The 27,220-nt window shown below is 48.2% G+C and overlaps 1 protein-coding gene across 1 annotated transcript in view; it reads right to left on the bottom strand.

The window, feature by feature from the left end:
* VCP (valosin containing protein) overlaps nucleotides 1-24,589 on the bottom strand; it is a 31,844-nt gene extending 7,255 nt beyond the window's left edge. The window contains exons 1-9 of the mRNA XM_077816589.1: nucleotides 24,449-24,589; nucleotides 13,838-13,949; nucleotides 13,251-13,423; nucleotides 10,853-10,995; nucleotides 7,751-7,881; nucleotides 4,885-5,016; nucleotides 4,285-4,387; nucleotides 2,229-2,362; nucleotides 1,863-1,998 (exon numbers count right to left, since the gene is read on the bottom strand). Of these exons, the coding sequence (XP_077672715.1) occupies nucleotides 1,863-1,998; nucleotides 2,229-2,362; nucleotides 4,285-4,387; nucleotides 4,885-5,016; nucleotides 7,751-7,881; nucleotides 10,853-10,995; nucleotides 13,251-13,423; nucleotides 13,838-13,949; nucleotides 24,449-24,465 (1,081 nt within the window). The 5' untranslated portion in view covers nucleotides 24,466-24,589. The remainder of the gene's footprint in view (nucleotides 1-1,862; nucleotides 1,999-2,228; nucleotides 2,363-4,284; nucleotides 4,388-4,884; nucleotides 5,017-7,750; nucleotides 7,882-10,852; nucleotides 10,996-13,250; nucleotides 13,424-13,837; nucleotides 13,950-24,448) is intronic.
* Between the last annotated feature and the right edge of the window lie 2,631 nt (nucleotides 24,590-27,220).

The following is a 27,220-nucleotide window of genomic DNA, read 5'->3' as shown; positions in this document are numbered from 1 at the left end:
ACTGAAAAGCAAAATGAGGACTGTACACGTGTTCCAGGAGGTCCCAGTACTTTGAACTACAGTGATGGATGCTTTAAAAAACCCAAGAGAGATCTGAGAGAGAGGGAGAGATTCAGCCTGTCAGGGCAAGTGAGAGCACTGATTTGATTATAAGTCAGATTATAAATGTTGAGGAGCATTGATTGGTTCAGTCATTCTTCTAGAGTGATTTACGCTTTTGTGAAGGTAAGTCTCCCCCTCCCCAGCACTGTTCTGTTTCTGAAAGAAGCAGCACCACAGATACGTGGATTCCAAGGCCAGGAGGGACCAATGGAATCATCTAGTTTGACCCCCTGTAGGACACAGGCCAGAGACCTGCCCCACAGTAATTCCTAGAACTTTTAGAAAAACATTCCATCTTGAATTTAAAATGGTCAGTGATGGAGATTTCACCACAACCCTGGGTAAGTTGTTCCGATGGTTAATTACTCTGACCCTTATTTCCAGTCTGAATTTGTCTAGCTTCAACTTCCACCCACTGGATCGCGTTAGACCTTTCCCTGCTAGACTGAAGAGCCCTTTATTAAATACTTGTTCCCCATTAGATACTTCTAGATTGTAATCAAATCACCCCATAACCTTCTCTTTATTAAGCTCAATAGACTGGACTCTGCGTCTGTCACTATAAGGCAGGTTTTCTAAGCCTTTAATCATCCTAGTGGCTCTTCTCCGAACCCTCCGCAAGTTACCAACATCCTTCTTGAACTGTGGGCACCAGAATAGGACACAGGATTCCGGCAGCAGTCGCACCAGTGCCATATACAGTGGGAAAATCACCTCTCTGCTCCTACTCCAGACTCCCCAGTGGATACATCCCAGGATCCCATTTGCTCTTTTGGCCAGAGTCACACTGGGAGCTCATGTTCAGCTGATTATTCACCATCACCCCCAAATCTTTTTCAGAGTCCCTGCTTCCGAGGATAGAAGTCACCCATCCCATAAATTTGGCTTACATTCTTTGTTTCCGGGTGTATACATCTTGCTGTATTAAAACACACATTGTTTACCAGAATGACTCCTTTTCCATTTCTACCCATGCATGCACAGCACAGGTAGGGACTATTCCAATATTCAGAGGCAGATTTAAATCTCTCTCATAACCTTCTACAATGCCTATCACTGTAGTATCTAAGCTATGTATGAAGGGTCTTACAGTGCCTAGCATGAAAGAGCCCCGATCCCTGACGGCCACTACTGCAATAAAAATTAATAGCCACATGCAAAAATGTAAACATGCCACAACTGCACAATATCACCAAAACTGTGCACTCAGATAGCTAGTTGTGCATTTAACTGGCCATTTGCCCATGCAAGTTCCACTAGTCTGCAGCTGCAGCCTGGCAGAAACTGCTCATGCAAACTGGACATTCGTTCTTGGCATAAAGTTCTGAAAATTCACTGGACGTGTCTCAACACCTGAATTTAAGGTACAAGAATTTGGAGCTTACTACAAGTTAAGGGATGAACCTGTCTGAAGTGACCAGCTACTAGAGATGGTCTTTAAAGCACCCTCAAGGTTTCCAGTGGAATTTTGTTTAACAGTAAATGGCTACTTCACACAGAGGCTTGCCTTAGCCATCATTACAGCATTTTGCAATTTCTGCTGTTTATAACCCTGCAGCACGAAGTGTGATACCAAATGCTGGAAGCCAGGAATGAGTTTCCCATGAGCTCTGAAGAGATGAGTCAGCAAGTTGTTAATCAGACCTACAAAGTTATTGGTGTCTAATCAATCATTTCACAGCCCTAACCGGGGAACACTCCAGTACCACCTGTAACAAAGCACTGGATGCACCAACAAAAAGGCAGCAAAACTCAGTTACCGAATCGCCTGAGTGCAGGGTCAATGCTGTTAGGTCTGTTGGTAGCTGCCATAACAATCACATGTGCTCTCTGTTTCAGGCCATCCATAAGAGTCAGCAGCTGCGACACTATGCGACGTTCCACCTCTCCATGGGTCTACAGAGATACGAAACAGCAGATTAGCAAGAGACCCAACAGAAGCAGGTCGGCAACACTGCCCGACGGAAACCTGCTGTTCTGTGCCAGCCCCAGTCTTCGGATTCTTCCCAACTCAGATCAAAACCCAAGCACTCGGCTAGCGTGATGCATCTACACTGCTTCTGCACTACACTCAAGTCCTGGTGCTAACAGGCTGTGGGAACGCAGGAGTGGGACTCCTTGTTTACCTTCTCTCTCTTCGGAGCAATGGCATCCAGCTCATCGATGAAGATGATGGCAGGCGCATTTTTTTCAGCTTCCTCAAAAGCTTTCCTCAGATTGCTCTCAGACTCACCAGCCAACTTGCTCATGATCTCAGGACCTGGAAAACAGCAGCAAGATGACAGGGTTGGGGGAAACAAGTATCCAACAGGACCTGTGACTCAGCGGCTCATTGCTAAGAGCAAAAGTTACATTTCTACCTGCAAAGGAACGTGCATTTCGAAAGAGAACTGGGAACGGCCAGGGCCAGAATCCACAGCAGCAGCAAAGCTGCGTTCTAACACCAGCCCAGAGAGTCTCCAAACCAGCTACCTACATCCAGTTAGAACGACCGAGCCACCTTCGGTCTTCCCTTCTGCTCAGCCTCTTCCTCTCCTGAGGACTCATCGGGTCACTGCACATTGCGGGCGTCAGTTCGGACTTGAAAGAGCCGCAACCAAATTACACGGTAAAGAATTCAGAGAGAGCCATATACTACAGTTGCCTTTTGTTTGTGGGGTTTGCAGTACACGGGTAATACAAGTCAGCTTTCCAGACTAGCTCCTCTGCGGACGGTCTGAAGAGACTTCAGTAAGGACAGACCTTTTGTAAGCATGTGAATTCCAGAAGGAAGAAAAGTACCCCCTGAGGAGGGCAGGGAGGGGATAAGAGATCTCCTACAACAGGCAATGACAAGTGTTACTGACTCACTCTATTAAAGTTCTTTTTGACTGCACCCACCATTGTGGCAATGGAACCCCAGGACTGAACGTTCTTTACAGGATCTGAGGGGAACTGACAGCCGTGACTAGAGCCAGTACTCATGTAGGCTTCCCCTGTGCAGCTCTGTGGATGCACCCAGATCCTGCCCTAGAGCACCCTCTGCTACTGCAGTTTGGGTACTCCCATTCAAAGACAAAGTCATAGAATATCAGGGTTGGAAGGGACCCCTGAAGGTCATCTAGTCCAACCCCCTGCTCGAAGCAGGACCAATTCCCAGTTAAATCATCCCAGCCAGGGCTTTGTCAAGCCTGACCTTAAAAACTTCCAAGGAAGGAGATTCCACCACCTCCCTAAGTCATTACCTACTATGTAGTTACTCTGCGATGCAATGGGAGCTCAAGCCTCTAGAGGAAGAGCTAGCGCATTACCCACAATGTCCTCCAGCCCCTGCAAACTAGGGTCACTCTAAAGATGCTGAGCTTGCCAACTCCAGACACTGGTCACTCTTATACTGCATGGTCCATTTGGCTGCTTTCACCCTCCCAGGTCAAAGTCTGATGCAATCTGACCAAAATCGAAAGAAAAAGCAGTTTCTAAGCACATATCCCCAGTCCCCGAAACACTAAGTATGACGTGCGGCACAAGGCTGAGCAAACAGAAAAACATTATAGTAACCTAGCCATTGCTGGCTATATCCTATACGCCCCAGGTCATTCTGACCCAGCCCTTTGGCAATCCCATGAAGGGGTTAATAAGGAGTTTTGATCCTGTTGTTAGATTGTAAGTCTCACATACTGCCCTTGGGAAAGCTCCTTCCAGCTGGTATGAAGTGAAGCAAGAACAGCTCTCCTCCTCCACTTGTAGGGAGCTCCCCATGCCAAGAATGACCATAGAGGGCTCTCCACTACAGACCAGCCAGGTAGCATTACCCCTTCACGAATGAAACATGCTGGCACAGGCTGAAACTCTTCGCTGATGTATTTTCTAACCAGATGTGTCAACCCACAACCTCCACACTCCCCCTCAGCAGACGAAAGAATCTAGGTCCTAGATCTGAACACATCTTTACAACTCTTCTGGTCTATGAGGAGACTATAGTTTACTCCACGCTGACACTAGAGAGGTTTTCACAAGGATAGGCTGCAAAAGGCCCCAAGGCATACTTGAAACAGGTCAGGAAAGACTTAAAAAGAAGGTGGCTCCACTCAGCTGAGGGTAGTTTACAAACAGCATTGATGCCTTCTGTCCCCATGAGCTGGATGCACATTTCAAATGAGTGCTTAAAAGGGATTTGGGGCACAAGGAATTCATGCAACTTACCATTGATCAGAAAGAAGAAAGCTCCAGTTTCGTTAGCCACTGCACGTGCAATCAGGGTCTTACCGGTACCAGGCGGGCCGTACAGCAGGATTCCACGGGGAGGCTGGGGACAAGGAGCAGGGCCTTTGTTAGCACATTAATTTTAAACGACAATGTAGGTTCCTAATGAACCTGAAGAGAATGTGAACAGCGCATTCACTCCAAAGCTCTGGTGCAAGTTCAGGCAGCAACGATCAGTCTTATCAACGCTGCTAACGTCTTTCTGCAGTACACAGAAACTAGAACTATCCAACTGGTGGCAGGGCTGTTCCAAAGCGAGGCTCTGCTCTTCACATCACTGTCTCTCCAGACAAGCACTGTGCAATAGACCATGGCTTCTAGCTTTTCACTCCGCACCCACCAGAGTGGTAGCCTGAACACCTAGGCTAGCAATGGGACTCCTGAGGTCACCAAGAAAGGTCACGGGTTACTTCCCCCCAGCACCAACCACACTCCCAACTTCTTGCTGGACCAAGAAGGAAGATCCCAGCAGAGCTTCAAGCACTGAGCTAGGCTGATCATTCATGTGGCACTTGCAGAGATTAGCAGGTCGACCCTTACCTTCACACCTATGGCCTTGAAAAGTGCAGGGTGTCTGAGCGGAAGCTCCACCATCTCCTTGATCTGGGCCAGCTGCTTCCGGCAGCCTCCAATGTCATCATAGCCCACTTCATTCAGGGACTCTTCCTCATCCTGCCAGCAGGGAAAGTCATTAGTGCACAAGGGAAACAAGAGACTTAGTTTAACACTCTCCTCAGTCAAGCAGGATCTGGGAGCCCTTAGGCACTGGAGAAAGCAGTGGGGATCCCCACAGGACTTTTCTTTTCCTCCAACTGGATTACAGAAGAGCACAGGCCACTGGCCATAGCACAAAACTGGGAACCAGTTCTAATGGATTTGCCTGTGGCCTTGGGCCAGTCACAGCGTCTCAGCATTAATCTCCTCAGCTGTAAAATGGTGAGGTGCTGAGAGGGGCAATGTTTGTAACTCCCTTCAGAGAGCGAAAAGGGTATGTCACTGCTAAGCAGTATTCATCTCAAGATATAATCATGGCGTGACCACAAACCTAGCTTCTTGAGTAAGCTACCTAACTGGGCAGAGGAGACCGTTGACTGACAGCCCGTGATGTGGCTACACAGGAGCTCCAGCAAATTTAAAAGTGAAATTTGAATGGTTTCAAAATACCTCCCACCACCTAGCAGCTGTTAAGGGAGCAGGGATGCTGCCAGGGTCTCTCTTCCCTTTCAATGTCCTTCCCAGAATTAGATCCACATGCCAGTACTTTGCCTCCTACCACATACAATACATTTCAGGCTTGTGAGGGAGTTGGTTCGCACCAAGCAACAGACTATGATGCTAGCCCCAAAGACTATTCTAGCTCTTATGCCATGTCCATCACTGTGGGATCCAAATGCCTTGGCATCATCGCACCTGATGCGTCACTACACTAAGAGCATATCACCAACTAGCAAAACTGAACTCTTTACAGTAAGTTCCTACATGACATCAAGGACCATTTATGGGACTGTTTCCACTCTTGGCACAGTTCAGAGCTGAGTGGCTCTGGCACAAGCTAAAGGCCTGGTTGAAGATCCACAGTTTACTGGCTGAGTGAAGTGACACCTAACGCTCAACTCAATGGCATGTCTCTGTCTGCCACTTGAAGAACATGTCCAATTTCAGGAACGGTCTACGCACCAGTGGGAAGAACCTTACTGCTTGTGGTGACAGTCAGAAAAGTAGCAGCAAATGGGTACTGTCAAGGGGAAGCTGATATGAAACTGATAAAACAAAGCAAAGTAGCTTAAACAAGTTAATCAAATGTAGGCTTAGTGGCAGTTTCTTGTAAAAAAGCTCTAAGTTCAGGGATGAAGGCTGTATTCCTGCCCCTCCCACCATCTGGGTCTGCATAAGTACCAAAGCATGCAACCCTCTAGTATTGCTAACCTGGCGATGAAATTAGGCAGGGAAGCCCAACGTCAGGGATTTGCTATAGTTAAGGAATTAGGCAGATGCATTTCAGTCAAGCCATTCAAAGCACCTCGGCTAACAGGCAGTTGCACCACATGGGAGGCTCTTATTTTAGGACTGACTCACACACAGTATGGAAGGTAAAGATACCAAACGCTGCAGAAAGTTCAAAGCCAGCTCTAGCTAATGCTGTCAGTGTAACATTCAAACCCCACAGTGTTAGTGGCAGCATTCCAGGTCTCGTGGCTATTCAGAGATCTGTACTCAGCCGCAGTTATTTACAGTAATGTGAATGGTTTCCAGCAGATAGCTAGGTGAGTGGCTGCAGACACCATCAGCTGTATGGGCTCACACTCTAGATTCTCCAACATGAGACTTCAAAGGCACCTGTGCCTAATGAAAGGTAGGGACCATATGCCTAGTACCTTCAGTGTTTCCTACCCTAAATGCAGAATGGCCAACCCGAGACACCGTATAGTGGCCTGATTTGCAGGAAGTGCTCTCCAAAAATCAGCCCCCTCTAGGTATCCCAAATTGGGCACCCAAAAAACAAAAAAACAAACGAATGAACAAACAAAAACCACCAGACACTTTTGGAAGTCTTTTCTAATGTCCACATCCACTCCTTTTCCTGACAGGAAAAGAGTTGAGTTTGGTCAGCCACATCATATACATTATCTGCTACAGACCATAGGAACTGCAGGAACAGACCACAAGATGGGTGAGGTAACATCTTTGATTGGATCAACCTCTGTTGGTAAATGAGACAAGCTTTCGAGCTTACACAAAGATCTTCTTCAGGTCTGGGAAAGGGACTCAAGCCTGGTCTATGCTAGGAAGTTAAGTCGGAATATCTGCGTTGCTCAGGGGTGTGAAAAATCCACAACCCTGAGCGACACAATTAAACCGATCTAACCCCTGGTGTAGACAGTGTTAGGTGACAGGACAATTCTCTCGTCAACCTAGCTACTGCTTCTCGGGGAGATGGATTACCTACACTGACAAGAGAACCCCTCCCGTTGGCATAGGCGGCGTCTGCACTGAAGTGTGCAGCATTTTAAGTGTAGACAAGCCCAAAGAGTGTCATAGCTAAACGTAAGGTGGAACAAATCGTTTAGTATAAGTAATTGACACATGCTGTAAGAGACCATTCAAGGTGAAGTGGTCTGTTAACACCTCTGCAGTCATAGGACAAAACAAGAGGGTTAGCGGATTACAGATTGTTGTCTTAAGCCATAAATCCGGTCTCTTTTTTAAATCCGTGATCTGTAGTGTCTAGCAAAGTTATGAATTTAAGCTTCCAGAACAGAGACCATTGTATGACAATGGTTAATATTAGATGCTCCAAAGGGAAGTGTGAAATCTGCACAGCAAGCACACAGAGACACCCCAGAAATAGATTCCCTTCTGCAAAAAGGGTACTGTGGGAGAAACCAGGTGCTGGGGCTCAGCTTACCTCTCGTTTGATGGGCTCCCCTTCACAGTGGATCACTGTATCTGGAGCCACTATACAATAAGGGCTTGGGTCTGTCTCCACCACTTTGAACTCCACAGCACGCATCCCTCCACGCACAAGGAAGATGTCACCTGGAAAAACCATCACATTTCAATGACCTGCAGTTACCAGAGCATGTACAATGTCAGAGTCCTCATGCTACCAGAGAGGCCCAATGGGACAGGCTGCATGTACTTGGTAATAAAAAGAGGTGCCCATAGCTGCCATTTACCAACGCTGTCCGTGTTTATTCCAAACACGGCATTTACTGTAACTGTCAGCGTGTCAAACCGCCTCTCGTGTGGTTAACGTTTCCAAAACTTTGATCAGGAATAATGTCAACAGCTGTGAGGAGAGAAGAGTTCTCCACTCAGAAGACAGTGAAATAACCTGCACAGGTAAGACCTGGACTATAGAGCTGCCAATGCCTTCCTGGGGGAGGCTTCACCAACACCACGTAAGTCAGGGTGCAAACAGCATCATGCTTGCTCTCAAAGTGAGTGACTACAGATCCCCAATACAGGCTGCCTGGCCTTCCCACAGGTGGCACAGGAATTGCAGATCTGAGAGGAAGGGAGTGCTATACTGGGAATCAGACCCAGAAAGGAAATCGGCCAAACTGACCAGCTAGTAGTGGGATGAGAGAAAGCCCAACGCCAAAACTACAATGCAGTGGCCAGAAGAAACCAATTCAATGAGCCCCATCCTCAATGCACAGTAACTAAATTCTTTCATGCTGTCAGTTACACTTGCAGAGGAAGAGGGGAGGAAAAGAAGGTCATTCCAACCAATTCTCCCTTACTTTTTTTTCCCTGTGTGCAAAACAAGTGACTGCCAGAATTCAAATTTCAAACCTGGGAGTGCAGCCTATCCACTCATCTCCTGTCTCTCCTCTCACTTTCCCTTCCTCTCCCCATCTTCACTCCGTGGGACTTTGAGAGATAGTATGGTATCTAGACGGCCTTCCCCTCCCATCACCAAGCTGTCAGCACTGGCCTGGGGAGGGGGGACTCTTAGCCAGCAGCACCAGAAGTAGGCAGGGGAAGTGGGAAGTTCTGAATCCCAGAGCAGGACAATTCCCCATACAAAAGGCACTTAGCTCTGTGTAGTGCCTACCACAGGGGAGAAAACCTGACTGGCCAGATAACTTAGTTTGACATATTCCCTTCTCTGATCCCTTGGCTTGATTACAAGATGAGACGGGACCACTGTGATCATCTAGTGCAGCGGTTCTCTAACTTCATTGCACTACGACCCCCTGCTGACAACAAAAATTACTACATGACCCCAGCAGCCAGGACTGAAGCCTGAGCCTGCCCAATCCCGCTGCCCTGGGTGGAGGAGGGGAAAACCCCAAGTCCCACCACCCTGGAAGGGGGGCAAAGCCCAAGGGCTTCAGACCCAGGCGGGGGGCCTGTAACCTGATCCCAGCCACCCAGGGCTGAAGCCCTTGGGCTTCGGCCCTAGGTGGGGGAAGGCTTCGGCTTTGGCCCTGGGGCACAGGAAGTCTAACGTCAGCCCTGGCGACCCCATTGGGGTCCCGACCTAGTTTGAGAACCGCTGATCTAGTCTGACCTCCTTTATAACATCAGCCCTAGGACTTCCCTAAATTACTTCATATTTGAGCTAAAGCAGAGCTTTTAGAAAAACATCCAATCTTGATTTAAAAATTGCTTGTGGTGGAGAATCCACCACAACCCTCGGTCAGTTGTTCCAATGGTTAATTACCCTCACTGTTAAACATGTGCACCTTATTTCTAGTCTGAATTTGTTTGGCTTCAACTTCCAGCCATTGGCTCTTGTTCTGCCTTTGTCTGCTAGATTGAAGAGCCATCTATTGTCAAGTTTCTGTTCCCCATGAAGGAACTTCCCTGTTATCCATCCCAGGGTTACATTAACCCTCTGGACCAGCGCTGCACCAGGAGTTGATGTTCAGCTGCTTATCCACCACGAACGCCAATTCTTTTGCATAACTACTTGCTTTCCAGGGTAGAGCCCCCCCTGCTGCACGTCTGACCTGTGCTCTTTGGTCTTCGACGCACAACGTTAGATTTGGTCAGACTGAAGCACTTACTGTTTGCTAACGCCCAGCTTCCCAAGAAATTCAGATCTCGCTGTCTCACTGACCTGCCCTCTTCATTATTTACTACTCTCCCAACCAGTAGGTCATCTGCAAACTTTATCAGTGATCATTTTCTGTTTTTTATCAGTGACCTGGGAGAAGCGTTAAACGGTGTGCAGCCAAGAGCCAGTTGCTGCGGGACCCACTACAAACATACCAAGTCAACAGTTACGACCCCCCATTTACAATTACATTGAGACCTGTCAGTTAACCAGATTTTAATCCATGTAGTGTGTACCATGTTGATTGTATATCATTCTAGGTTCTTAATCACAATGTTGTGGCATACAAAATCAAAGAAGCCTAAGAATATTGTGTCAACACCATTGCCTTTATCAAACCACCCTGTAGTCCCGTAAAAAAAGAAGTTAGTTTAACAAGATTCTCCCCAGCCTCACATGACCCTCTCTGGCGTGCGCACCAAGCAGCTGTAGAGCCACACAAACCCTGTGGCTAGAGGACCATTAGGCTGCTCTGAGCCAGCCAGCAGCTGGCAACTTACTTGCTCCTCAGTGGCGAAAGTGAGGCCAAGCACAGCAGGACTGGAGGTACGTCTACACTGCAAAAAACCCCCACAGCTGGAACATGCCAGCTGACTCAGGCACCCAGGGCTCGGACTGCCCGGCTGTTTCATTGCAGTACAGACTTTCGAGCTCGGACTGCAGCTCACCTCGCAGGGTCCTACAGCCGAACCCCAGAAGTTTGCACTGCAATTAAACCGTGCCTTAGTCTGAGCCAGCTGGCATGGGCCAGCTGCGAGTGTCTAATTGCAGTGTAGACATACCCGTAGTCACAAAGACACCAGTCAGACTCAAGCTACCCTAATGCCATGTACAGACCCAGGCAAGTTTCTGGAGCTCTTCTCCTTATGGTCAGTCTCATTACAAAGTGTGTCACAATCTTTCACCTTTCCCCCTGATTTTAGGAGTAGGTGTCATTACCTTTTCTGATTGGCCTATATGCTTCCAGGAAGTATGGTTTGAGGTAGACCTCAAACAGATTCCCTGTGATCCCTTCCACTGTGTCATCAATCGGTAACACATGTATGCGTTTGCCATACTTCACATCTGGGCAGGGCTGGATGCTGAAACACAAGCAGATTCCGGTAAGCTACAACTCATTTCATTCTTATACACAAAGCAAGGAAAGGCAGGCACAAAATACAGGGACTCCCAATGCCAGGATGAAAACCCCAGGGTGCATCCACCCTGCTCTGTGAGTATGTGAAGAGCTCCCCTGACACCCACCCTAGGGCTTGTCCTTCACTCTGCTCATTTTCCTCTGTTCTTCTCCACCCTTCCCACTAGGACTGCTGGAAAAGAGCAGCTTCCCACTCTTGCTCCCAAACCTTGTTCTTTCAGAGCCTCCTTCCCAAGCAGCAGAGTGAAGTGGACAAGTATCTGTCCACCTCCCCAGTTCTTACCTAGTGCATTCTGGGCAGCTGGAAGATTCAACAGCTACTTTTCATTTTAACAAGCAGCTGCTGCTGGCAAGGCTGTAAAGGGGGCAGAGAAAATCCCTCTCTTCCTGACTGCAACACCAGAAAACTGAGCTCCAGCTCCTAATCACTTTGGCAAAAGCTACTGAGCAGTTGTGAAACTAAGATCTCACTAGAATCAGCAAGTGACAAGAGACGTGTCAATTTCACTTAGAAGACGCTTGCACCTAGAGTGTGTCCTACTGTTCACCTGAGTGTTTTCAAGTCTTGCTTTGCACAGCGCCCTTTATATACCATGTTAGCTAATGTTTTATAGAGAAGGAATTAAGTTGAAGAGTAAAGGAAGAGACCAAGTGGCCCAGAGGCAGGAGGAATTCAGAGACTAAGAATGGAAGTGTGATAAAGACAGGAATCAGGATTTCAGCAGAGGCAAGGCCAAAGTAAGAAATGCAAAAGGAAATTTACAGCCAAAGGAGATAAGCAAGAACAAGTCTGAGGCCAAGGAGGATTCAGCGATTTCTGGCCTCTGGGACCAAGTGAAGTGATTGTGGGTTTGGAATGAAATCTCAAGAGGCGGCACCGGACAGAGACCTAGGTAAAGATAAATGGATGAAAGGAGAGATGATTAGCTGCTGAGAGACAGAGGATTTAGAAAAGATTATTTGAAATTTTAGGAGGTAAGAGATGAATGATCTAGGAGAGAAGATACTTGGTTATGAAGAACAGTCACGTCATAAGTAATTGTTACAGCTGTAAACATCAGCTATGTACTCTACTCAAGCCCATCTTTACTTTCAATCTAGTATCATAGCTACACAGCCTGATCAGCTCAGATTTCACCTTTTCCCATGTGCTGTTCAAAGCTTGCCACTTTGGGGTACTCCATTAGAAAGCACCTCAGTCCTCTACAAAGATACCAAAAAATATATTTTGCAGAGTCCGAAGAATCTACTAGATCTCACTCCTGAAAATCCTGTGCAAGCAACAGGAGCCTCAGATGCCCACCCAACAACATTTGGGGAGTGCTGGATTAGGAGCCAACTCAGTTGCAGCAGCAGCTGACCCTCCACAACTTGTGCACACAAAAGGACATTGCTGTGATTTAGAGCCATTTACAGGTTTTCCCTCGGTTAGATAATCTAGTTCACCTCCCTCAAGTCAATGCAAGGCTGTCCCCTATGATGCATGTTAGGGTGCTAGCTCACTCTGCTTTTTAGAAGTCTCAAGCAACAGGACTCCCACAACACGTTTGCATGAGTTGCTAACCCCTCAGATTAAAATGGAAAGGATCTTTCTATTCTAACTGTTCATTGCTTATGCTATTTGATTGTTTCACTTTTCACTCCGCTTTGACTATGAAAACAGATTAGTCACTTTTACTTTTCCAAACAGTATCAACTTCTGCTTCTCATGCAAAAAAGTTGAATGACTAAGCTACAGACACTATGGGGAAACACAATATCCCTTTCCACTGAAATAGCCATTACCATTTCTACTAATAATCAGACTGTGAAAAGACATAGGCTTAAACTATGCAACAGTCAAACGGAACATTTCAGGAGAAGAGAGATCTGTGATGTGGGGTGGGATTTTCAAAGATAGCTAAGAGATTTAGTGATGGAACTTGTGTTCCTAAATCACCTGAGCTCTTTTGAAAACCCCTCTTCTAGTCCACAGAACATAGTTCCCCTGCACAGGTCTTAGGAATAGTCATATAGCTAGCAGCGCATTTTAGATTCCAGCTACAGGACATTATCTTTTAAGAGGCACTGCTTCTTAGAACTACCCTGAAAGGTAACTCAACACTTGCTACAATCCCAGTCTCCATTACTGACTGAATTAGTTCAGAGCCAGCTAAACAAATCCAGGAAGATGCATCAAGCTAGCAAAGCAGACCCCACCTGATCACATCACCAAGGCGCACTCTCAGATTGTTACGAACAACCCTGTTCATGCGAATCTTCTCATCTGAGCAGGTATCATCTGACAGGACAATGCAGACTGCTTCTCTCCTCTTCTTTCCTTTTAGCAGAACTGTGTCTCCTCTGAACAGCTGCAATTCATCCATTTTTGCCTGTGAACAGTGACAGAATTAGACCATGCATTTGACAAGGCCAGAATGTAACTGTTTGGAAGACAGCAACAACCTGACCCCAAAGTGCTTCATCTTGGTAATAGTAGTGTTGAGTGAGCCATGAAGAGATATGGGATCCCACAACTGCCTATCCTGGAGCAAGGGCAAGGCCTCCTGCTTGAACACTAGCATCATTAGAGAACCATGATAATTGCTCAGAAGTCTTACAAGCAAGAGATCTATAAGAAACCATTTTCACCCATCACAGCCCATCTGCTGTTTCCTCATGGCTTTCTATATAATCTTTACATTCATATAGCATGTTCAACAATGGCCTACTACCGAGTTTCAGGGTGAAAGACACTGAAGGTTTGCATATTAACTACACTGTTCTTAACTTTACTTGAGACATACCTGGGACAGTGATACGACACTGTTGTCCTCATTGATGGCTTCATCGACAATTAACCGATTGGGCCTGTTCTTCTGCTTTAGAATTGCGGTAGATAAGTCGTCCGCTTTAGAACTGGAAAGAAACAGAACTGCTGAGTCTGGATAATACTGGTTTCAGAGTAACAGCCGTGTTAGTCTGTATTCGCAAAAAGAAAAGGAGTACCTGTGGCACCTTAGAGACTAACCAATTTATTTGAGCATAAGCTTTCGTGAGCTACAGCTCACTTCATCGGATGCATACTGTGGAAACTGCAGAAGACATTATATACACAGAGACCATGAAACAATACCCCCTCCCACCCCACTCTCCTGCTGGTAATAGCTTATCTAAAGTGATCACTCTCCTTACAATGTGTATGATAATCAAGTTGGGCCAGCACAAATCCAGGTTTTCTCACCGTCCACCCCCCCCACAAACTCACTCTCCTGCTGGTAATAGCCCATCCAAAGTGACCACTCTCTTTACAATGTGTATGAAAATCAAGATGGGCCATTTCCAGCACAAATCCAGGTTTTCTCCCCCCCCCACAAAAACACACACACACAAACTCACTCTCCTGCTGGTAATAGCTTATCCAAAGTGACCACTCTCCCTACAATGTACATGATAATCAAGGTGGGCCATTTCCAGCACAAATCCAGGTTCTCTCACCCCCTCCCCCCACCCCCACAAACTCACTCTCCTGCTGGCAATAGCTCATCCAAACTGACCACTCTCCTTACAATGTGTATGATAATCAAGGTGGGCCATTTCCAGCATAAATCCAAGTTTAACCAGAACGTCGGGGGGGGGGGGGGGAAGGGTTAGGAAAAAACAAGGGGAAATAGGCTACCTTGCATAATGACTTAGCCACACCCAATCTCTATTTAAGCTTAAATTAATAGTATCCAATTTGCAAATGAATTCCAATTCAGCAGTTTCTCGCTGGAGTCTGGATTTGAAGTTTTTTTGTTGTAAGATAGCGACCTTCATGTCTGTAATTGCGTGACCAGAGAGATTGAAGTGTTCTCCGACTGGTTTATGAATGTTATAATTCTTGACATCTGATTTGTGTCCATTTATTCTATTTAATACTGCTCCTCCCTTTGTGGGCAAACCCTGCTTTGGTCACCATTGTCCACACACATTAAAAACTTCCTTGGCTACCTTTTCTTTTACAAACTAAACCTGTCTGAAAGACAAAATACAATTATCTTGTTGAGTGAAACTGGTTCAGTTCTACATGAAGAGCAAAGTGAGAGGGCAGAATTATGTTCTGTAAGAAAGCGATTTTAGCTAATTTGGTAGCTTTGAACTAAAATAGCTATGAAGATATTCATGAAAAACAGGACCATCAAGATGTTCCTTCCTGGAATGTCTCTTGCCTAAAAACAAAGACACAGTATCAAGACAATCACCAGCACTCATATGCAAATTGTGGTCTTACCAATCCCACAGAAAGGGCCAGGAGGGTGGTCTCTCTGTGGTTACAAATCCCAGACTACACACAAGCAGCTACAGGACAATGTTACAGTTCCCCAGTTCAAATGAGTTTAGCCTACTTAGGTCTGTCAGGTAAAACTAACAAACCTAATCACGTTGATGAATAGTTTTAAGCAGGGGTGGGCAAACTAAGGCCCGCCAGCTGTTTTAAGATGGCCCCCTGAGCTCCTGCTGGGGAGTGGGGTCTGGGGCTTGCCATGCTCTGGCGCTCCAGCTGGGACGCAGGGTCGGGGGCCGCTACACGTGGCTCCTGGAAGCAGTGGCATGGTACTCCTCCGGTTCCTACATGTCGGGGCAGCCAGGGGACTCTGCTCTGCATGCAGCCCCTGCTCCAAGCGCTGCTCCGGCAGCTCCCATTGGCCAGGAACCACAGCCAATGGGAGCTGCAGGGGTGGTGCCTGCAGGCGGGGCAGTGTGCAGAGCTGCCTGGCCGCACCTCCGGCAGAGAAAGGATACGCCGCTACTTCCGGGAGCCACTTGAGGTAAGTGCCGTGTGGAGCCTGCCCCCCGAGCCACGCCCCAACTGCATATCCCAGCCCTGGTCCCCCTCCCACCCTCCAACCCCCTCAATCCCAGCCTGCATCACCCTCTTGCACCCCAAATTCCTCATCCCCACCCCAGAGCCCACACCCCAACCCCCTGTCCTGATCCCACTCCCGCCCTCCAATCCCCTCAGTCCCAGCCCAGAGCCCCCTCCTACACTCCTCATCCCCAGCCTGGAGCCCACACCTCACCCCACCCCATCATCCCACTCCCCCGCCTGGAGCCCCCTCCCGCACCCTGAACTCCTTATTTCTGGCCCCAACCCCCCCCAACCAGAGCCCACCCCCTCAATTCTGTGAGCATTCATGGCCCACCATACAATTTCTATTCCCAGATGTGGCCCTTGGGCCAAAAAGTTTGCCCACCCCTAGTTTTAAGTGTCCATGAAAACAGTTTTGTTTGGATGTAAATATTTCCCTGCAGCATTCAAACACAGAACATTGCAGCTTTATGCTAATACACACCAAGAAATGAAACTGATCGTTTGGGCAATGAAAATAAACTGAGTAAACTGAAGAGCAAAAAATGCTGAGAAGGTACATTTTCAACATCTAACATGCTAAGCAAAAGTTTTAGGTTGTTTTTTTAAAGTAAGATTTTGGTTCAGTGATCATTTAAGAGCTTGCAGAAGTTGCAAGCTGTTCTGGAACACCATCAGCAGAGCATTTTAACGGCTCCCTTATTAACAGCTGACTGGCACAAGTGGACAGTTTAGACATACCATACGTGAGTGATAAATATTAAGAGCAGGTTGGTTTGGTTCCAACAAAAAGGCAACTCTTAGCTGTATCCTTAGTAATATGCCAGTGTTAACACAGGATGGGAGCAGAGGGGTTCCATTGGACAACACTGATGGTTGCACAATTAGGCTGTATGTAACTCCTTTGGGGGCAACAAACAACCGTTTTCAGAGAGCAAACCTTGGGGAGGTGGTGAGCAGAGCAAGCGGGTGCAGTGTTCATTAACATTCCTGGGGAATGCTGCCTATGGATGGTCAGTTGTTTTGTATGTTCACTGAATCTTTAAGAAAAATGTTACAGACATGCACACAAGTGGTAGTACATGCAATGTGAGTTCAGTGTAGTGATGACAGTTTTTGCTGAGCGGACAACTATGCAGCACTGGCCCCTTCCCTGCCACTTCAGAGAAGAGATCACAGGAATAACAAGAGGGCAGCTGCCTTATCTGGGAACTGTTTGGAAATCCAGCTTGAGCACAAGTATGCTGTGACAGACAACCAGTTACAGCTAAGAGGCAAATTCGGAATAACCAGAGAGGCAGTACTGACCTAAAGAAAAACACAAACTCTTGAGTCAGGAAGCATGCATCTTTCCATAGAGTTGTGTGGCCCTGGGTAAGTCACTTTCATCTCTGTATCTGCCTTTCCCCATCTGTAGAATAGGGCTCTCTCTTCCTATCTCATGAGGAAAGGGATTAATGAATGTCCACACAGAGTTCTGTACAAGTAAAGTGCTATGTACAATTACCCAGGCAGGCAGTCTTTAAAAACCCATAAGCAGCAGAAAGGCTGTGGGTGTGACTGGAGGAGGAACTGATGGGTTCTGACCAAAGCCCAACAAAACAGTCTTGGAAGAGTTCTAAAGGACTCAAAAAGAAAAGGAGTACTTGTGGCACCTTAGAGACTAACCAATTTATCTGAGCATGAGCTTTCGTGAGCTACAGCTCACTTCATTGGATGCATACCGTGGAAACTGCAGAAGACATTATATACACAGAGACCATGAAACAATACCTCCTCCCACCCCACTCTCCTGCTGGTAATAGCTTATCTAAAGTGATCATCAAGTTGGGCCATTTCCAGCACAAATCCAGGTTTTCTCACCGTCCGCCCTCCCCCGCCCCCCACAAACTCACTCTCCTGCTGGTAATAGCCCATCCAAAGTGACCACTCTCTTCACAATGTGTATGATAATCAAGGTGGGCCATTTCCAGCACAAATCCAGGTTTTCTCGCCCCCCCACCCCCATATACACACAAACTCACTCTCCTGCTGGTAATAGCCCATCCAAAGTGACCACTCTCCCTACAATGTGCATGATAATCAAGGTGGGCCATTTCCAGCACAAATCCAGGTTTTCTCACCGCCCCCCCCACACAAACTCACTCTCCTGCTGGCAATAGCTCATCCAGACTGACCACTCTCCTTACAATGTGCATGATAATCAAGGTGGGCCATTTCCAGCATAAATCCAACCATGAGGAAGTAACAGAGCAATATAAGAAACTCGAAACCTGTAAGTCACCAGGCAAAATAGGAGCCTCTGGTGAAACAGTAGGAATATACAAGGAGATGCAAGGTCCTTACAAACAGCGCTGCTCTTGGAGATTGGAAAGTCATTAACTTAGTGGCCCAGCTTTAAAGCCAAAGGAGACCCTGGACGTCAGAAGCTAGAGCATCTTGGCTGTGATACTGAGGGAACTGATGGCAAGTCTAAGAAGTGACTAATACAATGTTTTGCAAAGTAACATATAACCTCAGGAAGTGAAAGCAGCACAGATTCTACAAAACAATAATCATTCCTCCCAAACTCATTACGAGTTTCAAATGTAAATCACACCAACTGGACAAAACCCATCTTTTGATAAGGTTCCTCATACATGACTTAATCATAGAATGATATAATATCAGGGTTGGAACTCAAGAGGTCATCTAGTCCAACCCCCTACTCAAAGCAGGACCAATCCCCAACTAAATCATCCCAGCCAGGGCTTTGTCAAGCCTGACCGTAAAAACCTCTAAGGAAGGAGAGTCCATCACCGCCCTGACTAACCCATTCCAGTGTTTCACCACCCTCCTAGTGAAATAGTGTTTCCTAATATCCAACCTAAACCTCCCCCAAGGCAACTTGAGGCCATTATTCCTTGTTCAGTCACCTGGTACCACTGAGAACAGTCTAGATCCATCCTCTTTGGAACCCCCTTTCAGGTAACTGAAAGCAGCTATCAAATTCCTCCTCATTCTTTTCTTCTGCAGACTAAATAATCCCAGTTCCCTCAGCCTCTCCTCATAAATCACGTGCTCCAGCCCCCTAATCATTTTTGTTGACCTCTGCTGGACTATTTCCAATTTTTCCACATCCTTCTTGTAGTGTGGGGTCCAAAACCGGACACAGTACTCCAGATGAGGCCTCACCAATGCCGAATAGAGGGGAACGATCACGTCCCTCGATCTGCTGGCAATGCCCCTACTTATACACCCCAAAATGCCATTAGCCTTCTTGGCAACAAGGGCACACTGTCGACTCATATCCAGCTTCCTGTCCACTTTAACCCCTAGGTCCTTTCTGCAGAATTGCTGCCTAGCCACTCGGTCCCTAGTCTGTAGCAGTGCATGGGATTCTTCCATCCTAAGTGCAGGACTCTGCACTTGTCCTTGTTGAACCTCAGATTTCTTTTGGACCAATCTTCTAATTTGTCTAGGGCCCCCTGTATCCTACCCCTACCCTCCAGCATATCTACCTCTCCTCCCAGTTTAGTGTCAACTGCAAACTTCCTGAGGGTGCCATCCACGCTATCCTCCAGATAGTTAATGAAGATATTGAACAAAACTGGCCGCAGAACCGACCCTCGGGGCACTCCGCTTGATATCAGCTGCCAACTAGACATCGAGCCCTTGATCACTACCCGCTGAGCCCAATGATCTAGCCAACTTTCTATTCACCTTATAGTCCATTCATCCAGCCCATACTTCTTTAACTTGCTGGCAAGAATACTGTGGGAGACCGTGTCTAAAGCTTTGCTAAAGTTAAGGAACAACATGTCCACCGCTTTCCCTTCATCCACAGAGCCAGTTATTTCATCATAGACGGCAATTAGGTTAGTCAGGCATGACTTGCCCTTGGTGAATACATGCTGACTGCTCCTGATCACTTTCCTCTCCTCTAAGTGCTTCAGAATTGAATCCTTGAGGACCCTGATTTTTCCAGGGACTGAAGTGAGGCTGACTGGCCTGTAGTTCCCCGGACCCTCCTTCTTCTCTTTTTTAAAGATGGGCACTATATTAGCCTTTTTCCAGTCATCTGGGATGTCCCCCGATCACCATGAGTTTTCAAAGATAATGGCCAATGGCTCTGCAATCACATCCGCCAAGGCCTTTAGCACTCTCGGCTGCAGCGCATCCAGCCCCATGGACTTGCGCTCGTCCAGCTTAAGAAGTTGAATTAACAGGAAATGGCATTGTGAATTACTGCCTCTGAGGGTGGAGAGGTTAGCAGTGTGAGCCTAGGGGCTGGCAGTAGGTTCAGCTTTGCACATTTATTAGTGAAATGGAGGAGGAAATGGACAGTGAGTTGAAACTATAAGCAAGTTGTTCTGTGAATTAAAGAGCTATGGAAAATGGTGAGAAACTTCTGATGGATTTAAACACCCGGGGGAACAAGCAATAGAACAGCAGGTGACACCTAGCTTGGGTAAATATAAGTTAATTCACAAGAGGCAAAAGGTCTGTTAAAGAGCTTCAAACTTGCAGGATCCTCAGAGGAAAGAGAGTCTAATGCCGGGGTTCTCAAACTCTGGTACACGTACCACTAGGTGTACACAGGAGAAATTGTGTAATGGTGGATTTTATTATTTTATTTATTGCATTTTCATAATAAGCTACTCAGAGGAAGCTTTAAAACTCTGTGGGAATTTGTTATATAAAATATGGTAATTAATTTATTTCAAGATGTACCAATGAGAATACAGATACGGTGACATACAGAGCCCTCACCGCCGATCACTGTAGCGCTTTGAACTTGCAGCTGGTAAATCTGGAAGGGGGTACGCAATAAGAAAACTTTGGGAACCTTGGGTCTAACGGACAGAAAAAGCCGTCTGTCCAGCGCACTGCAGCACTTACAGCACTGAGAGGCTTGAGGGCATTACAAATAGAAGACATATTCCGAACAGTGGCGTATGCTCATCTAGTCTAGCAGGGCCAGTTTCAGTCAGCTCACCTTAGAGGTACTGCTGACAATGAACAGCTCCAGAGAAAGGAACAAAGGTGTTTAGAGGGTTACATGGTAGTTACAGATGAGAGTAAGTATCAGAGGGGTACAGATGAGAGATGGAAGTTACTTAGCCTGGAAAGGAGAATTAGAGGGAATTTGACAAGGTCCTTAAGACTACAGAGAGCCCAGGGAAAATTGATCAGTCCTCTTTTGTTTTTATGCTGACCCACAAGACAGATATGTAATGTTAAGTTTTACTGTACTTTTGAGGGGTTTAGATTAAAACGCAGAGTTCACGGCATGTTTCAATCTCTCTTCAATACAGTCCAAAAGTCAGGATATGTTCCCCAGTACAGAGGTCCAATTGAGATGAGAAATCCCAGCACTAACACTCACCCACAGTATTTTCCTGCCCCAATCCATAAAGACTGTTTTCCTTCCTTTATAAGGGAAACTTTCCAAGTCTCCTGTCTGCCAACAAACCAAGCTTTACAGTCCATGCCACTTAATCATTTCCCTGTGTTAAAGCTCCTGATGCTTTAACTTGTGATGAAACCTGAAGCCCATATACTGTGGCACACAGCATGAATGAGCAGGGACAGAGAGGAACCTACACTACTGATTAGCATACTTGTGACAACATAATCCTCAGGAGGCAAGAACAAACTATGCTTGGGTCTCCGAGGGCCCATCCACATTAGGAAATTGACTTGCTGCTGACACAAAAACAATGAGGAGTCCTTGTGGCACCTCAGAGACTAAAATTTATTTGGGCAGAAGCTTTTGTGGGCTAAACCCCACTTCATCAGATGCATGGAGTGAAAAATACAGTAAGCAGTATATATATATATTTTAATTCCCATCTTTTCATGTCCTGTAATATATATATATACTGCTTACTGTATTTTTCATTCCATGCATCTGATGAAGTGGGTTTTAGCCCACGAAAGCTTCTGCCCAAATAAATGTGTTAGTATCTAAGGTGCCACAAGGACTCCTCATTGTTTTTGCTGATACAGACTAACACAGCTACCACTCTGAAACTTGCTGCTGACAACTACTGCTAACATAGATGGGCAAAGTTATATGCATCTGCGATGGAAAATGTGATTGAGGCTCATGTTTCTGCCATGAATCTGAAAGGAGTTTTGCTCCCTCTACGCTAGTAGTTAAACTGGCTTTAGCACTGATTCAGGTGGACCTGCTACTGACAGATACCTAGGGAGAGGTCAGTTTTGTAACAGATTGAGCCAGAATGTCAGTGCTGCAAGTAGTGCTTTCCTCAGGTATTTATAACAATAAGGAACACAATTTTTCCCTAAAGCTGCCTGCTGAGGGCAGCCATCTTGCTGAGGTGTCATTTGGGACAGCACAATTAGAGCCCATTACCAGATAGTCAGTTTCCATTTACTAATATTGGTTAAACAATGATATATTTAAAAGATAAACAATCTTAAAAGCCAAGCTGAACTAGTTTACTCAGTTACTGGACTCCCACATGGTGTGATCAGAGGAATCACCTCAGCAAGATAGCTGCCACCAACAGGAACCCAGAAACTGTAATTAAAATAGTATAATTTAATTCAGTTAAAGAATGATTTGTCTTGTAATCACAGGGTGGGAAGAGTTTTCCTAAGCAGAACAGGAGCAGATTTATTTTAAGACACACTCAAATGTGACTCAGTGTCAAAATGTGCATCTTAGATCAACAGTTCCAGCATGAACTCTGCCATGGGCACCAAACCGATGGCAGATCCTTGCTGCAGCTGACCCATCAGGACAAAGCAATCTGGTGTCATGCCAGAGCTGTTGATCCACAGCAGGTCTGGACTTTGGGACCTGAAAAAGAACAAAGAGTTAAGGTATGGATTTCTAAGGCACTGAATGCCCCTCTGACCCTGGCGAATGGCTTGTTGCAAATACTCTTTTGTTTTGAAGATCACCTTTAAGTTCTGTGGTAGCTCATCTCGATGGCTGCACATTGCACAGTGGCTGTGCAGCTATCACCCAACTGATGTCTGAAAAGTGGAAGAGGACCTCCATTCTCAGCGTGTAACAACATGAAGCAAGATGCCGCACAAGAAAATAGAGGATTCCTCTCAGTTACCATATGGCATAACCACATCTCCAAAGGAACATGTCCATGCCTTCTCACACTGAGGCCCTCAGCAGCTCCCATTTCCATCTATCTGGTTACTTTGAATTTGTTTTTAGGACAATCAGTATGATTTTTTAATCTGCGGTATTTTGGCTGGAGGTGCTGATGGCCATCAACTTCCCAAGAATCTGCCATTTTCTTCTATGCCCTAACGGAGTCTAAAAACAAAACCTTCCCACAACTGCTGTCCTGTGGGGTCCTGAGGGCTACACCAGGAGTTCTCAAGCAGGGGTACGTGTATCGCTGGGGGTACGCAGAGGTCTTCCAGGGGGTACATCAACTCATCTAGGTATTCGTCTAGTTTTGCAACAGGCTACATTAAAAAGCACGAGCAAAAACAGTACAAACTCAAATTTCAAACAGAAAATGATTTGTTTATACTGCTCTGTATACTTGACACTGAAACGTAAGGCACAATGTTTATATTCCAATTGATTTTATAATTCCCTGGTAAAACGAGAAAGTCAGCAATTTTTCACGAATAGCGTGCTGCGACACTTTTGTATTTGTAGGTCTGATTTTGTAAGCCAGTAGCTTTTAAGTGAGGTGAAACTTGGGGGTACACAAGACAAACCAGACTCCTGAAAGGGGTGCGGTTGTCCCTAAAGGTGGGCAACCACTGGGCTACGCTACACGAGACCTCATGGTGTCTTCAGGCGTGCGTGCCAATGAATGGAAACACCCCCCCGAAAGGGCAAAGCGAAAAATGAAGCAGTGGGGGGCACGCTGCCCAGCAGGCCGAGAGCGAGCCCCCGCCCCTGGAGGGCCCGGTTTACTAATGGCCACGCCGAGGCCGATCTCGAAGTCAGAGGGGGAAACCCCCCGAGGGAGCGCGCGGGAGGCCTGAAGGGGGAGACGAGGGCGCCGGGGCAGGAGCCGAAGCTCCCACCATCTTGGAGCCACATGACTCGGCATTTCTCGGGCAGCAGGAAGTGCCGCGACCGGCCGGGAAGCCAGGCTCGGGCGTGCGCGGGCAGCAGCCGGACACCAGCCCAGCTCCGGCCGGGCCTTCCCCGCCCCCGGCCCCGACCCGCCGCGCCGGGCCCGGGAAACCCGCCGCACAAGGGCCGGGCCGAGGCGCCGGCCGCGGGAAGAAGGAACCCAGCCGCCGCCTCCGCGGGGTCCGGCCGGCGCGGCGCGGCGAGGCGGGGCCGGGGCGGGCCGGGCTCCCGGCGGCGGCGGGGGGGAGGCCGAGGCCCCACTCGCCGGGCCCAGCCCCGGCTCCGCCCCTCGGGGCCTGCATGACACAGCAGGATCGGGCCCGACGCGGGGCGGGCTCGGTGCCGGCGCTGGCCCCCGGCGCTCCCCGGCCGCTCGGGCCAAGGCCGGGGCCTACCGGCTCCGCGGGGCCCGCGGCTCCTCGGGGCCCGGCCGGCGGCGGGGGGGCCCGGGCCGGGCCGCGGGGCTGGGGCGGGGCCCGGCCCCTCCGCACTTACTCGGATCCCGAGGCCATGGCGCGCGGGGCGGGGGGCGGCTCCGCGGGGCGGGGCTGGCGGCGGCGGGTCTCGGGGTCTCCCCAGCGGGCTCGGCTCGGGCTGGCGGCGGCTCCGGGCGCTTCGCTCTGACTGAGCCTCACAGCCGACTCATCGGAAGCGGAGCTCCGCCCGGCGCCGGCTACTCTGCCTAGCAACAAGCCGCGCCCGCCAATCAGAAATTTAGGCTGGCAGCAGAGCAGCCAGTGGGAAAAACCGTATTGCCCTGGCCAATCAGAAAGCTCCAGCCGCCACCTCGTCCGCCAATCACAGTGCCCAAGGAAGAGTGGTGACTCTACCCGGCAACACGGAACGTACGGCCAATCACAAAAATACGCCAATGGAAAAACGGGGCAGGCAGGGTCCGCCCACATTGCTATCCTGCCTAGTAACGTCTCCACCAGTACCTAAGACCTGGTAAAACCTGGACAGGTTCAGCCAATCAGGAAGGGAAGTAAGGAGATTGACAGACCAATATTAACCCCTGGGTGGGGGGGTCCGGGCTGCTGCTGGTTTCTCTGCCCCTTGGGCCAGAGAGGGGCGGTGAATGAGCCCCTGGGCTCAGAAAGGGCCTCCCAGTCCCACCTCCTCCAGCTGAGAGCAGCCAGTCTCAGCAGGGACCCCCAGCCCCTGCACCCCAGACTGGGATGGTGCTGAGAGAAGTGGGTTTCAGCAGGGGCCTCGGTGCCCAGCGGCCGCTGGCTGGGGACACGGTGCAAACATCTCAGGCCATGCTTTGCAATCCAGGTCTGCCTCGTGTGACCTGCTGGCCATCGCGCTGAGTGGAGCGATGAATTCCCGGGAGGCTGCATGAACGCTGGGCATGCCGGGTGTCTGTCCTTGGACACTTGCGTCCTCCTCCTTGTGCTCAGGGGACAGTCAACAATTGACTAATCTGCCCTGGCAGGACAATGAGCTGCTGCCACCTGGGGAAACCTCTTCTACTGAGCTGGTAACCAGGCCTGGAATTACCAGAGGGACCGGAAGTCACAGCGGGTGGTCACGATGTGCCAACGGGGATTGCAACTATAAAGGGAGGTTTTCTCATCAGCCATTTTTAGGAGAGGTAGGGACTGCTGGGAGATGCAATGGAAATAAAGTTGAGCAGGAAGAATCCCCTGAAAAGACAGTGACAAGTCCCAAAGGACACTTGCAGTAGTGAGGAAACTGAGGCAGGGATCTGCATGGAGATTTGTTGCTTTCCATAGATCAGTGCTATCTAAAAGTAAAGTGTGTCATGGGTTTAGAAATTCCTTCGCAGAGCCTGAGAGTTACTTGTTTACACTGTCACGTGGGTCCAGAAAGGGGAAACAGTCAACCAGGGGGCTCAGCAGCAATGTTGGAACAATGAGAACATGCAGCAGCTGCTTGGGAGTGTCAGGCCTACCTAGGCATGTGGACTATGGGGTCTCCACCGCCAAGAGGGGTGTCAGATGCTGGATCTGCACCTGATGTGTGTGCCTAACGGCCCAGAGACAGTGCTTAAATTCTGCATTGCCCCAGCAAGCTGAGAGTACATGGGACCCAAAGTTTGGGGCCAGTACAGCAGCCTGATGAGTGTCTGCCAGTTGGAGCTCATCCAAAGTGGCCAGCTGTGACCTGGGGCACAAGCACTCTGGTTAAATGGCTCAGAGGCCCAGCTTTGGTGGTGACACAAGTCTACGGTGTGCAGTCACTTTCATGCCCACTGCACCCCCCCAATCCTTTACAGAACTTAAGTAATGAGAGGAGGAGAAATTATGAGCCGTGGAGAAGGGAGCAGTGCTGTGGTCTGTGCTCAGGTAGGATCTGAAGGGATCGAGAATGAATGAAGCAAACTGCTAGGTAGAGGCTGTTCCACGTGGCAGGTGAGGCTGCATGAAGGGGCAGAGAACGGTCTGCGCTAGACAATCCGAGAGGGTAGCACAGGGAAACCAGGCCTGGAAAGTTTCCTGCAGCAAATCCACGCTTAGACTGACCTGCATGAGGAAGTCTTGGCTCTGCTTGGCTGGGTGTCAGCTCTTTAACTCTACTGGCCAGTCAAGCAACCGACTCTGGGCTAGGCCTGCCGTGTCCTCACCCTACAGGTTAGCAGCCGGTGCACCCCAGTACCGAATCGCTCCCCATTGATATCCGGCCCCTGCCGCTGGCTACACCATGTAATTCCCGATTCTCTGCCCTCTTTGCTACCTTCACCTTAAACCACCAGTTCTCAAACTGTGGGTTGTGACCCTGTTTTAATGGGGTCACCAGGGCTGGTTTAGACTTGCTGGGGCCCAGGGCTGAAGTCAAAGCCTGAGCCCCACCACCAGTGGCTGAAGCCAAAACCAAAGGGCTTTGGCCATGGGTGGTGGGGTTGAGGTTACAGGCCCCCCGCCACAGGACGGCAAGGCTGGGGCTTTGGCCCCCTCACCTGGGGCGGTGGGGCTGGGGCAGGCTCAGGCTTCGGTCCCCCCATTGGGGTCGTGTAGTAATTTGTATTGTCAGAAGGGGGTTGTGGTGCAATGGAGTTTGAGAACCCCTGCCTTAAACCACTGCTCCTGTGTAACTCACAGCTTTGTGAGCACACACAATAAAACAAAAATAGGTTTATTTAAGAAAGGATAAAGATTTAACTAGAAATGAGAGAAAATGATGGAAACAATTGGTTACAACACAAAACTAAATCATACAATGCAAAGCTGGGTCTCCGTTTATTAATAGTTACCTCTCCTATAATTACCTTGCCTATAAAGTAGGTTTTCCCTCCAATGCTTA

This window comes from Eretmochelys imbricata, chromosome 5 (assembly GCF_965152235.1).
Source record: "Eretmochelys imbricata isolate rEreImb1 chromosome 5, rEreImb1.hap1, whole genome shotgun sequence".
Lineage (NCBI taxonomy): Eukaryota > Metazoa > Chordata > Testudines > Cheloniidae > Eretmochelys > Eretmochelys imbricata.
The sequence above is the reverse complement of the archived record's forward strand: the minus strand, read 5'-3'. Positions and strand labels throughout refer to the sequence as shown.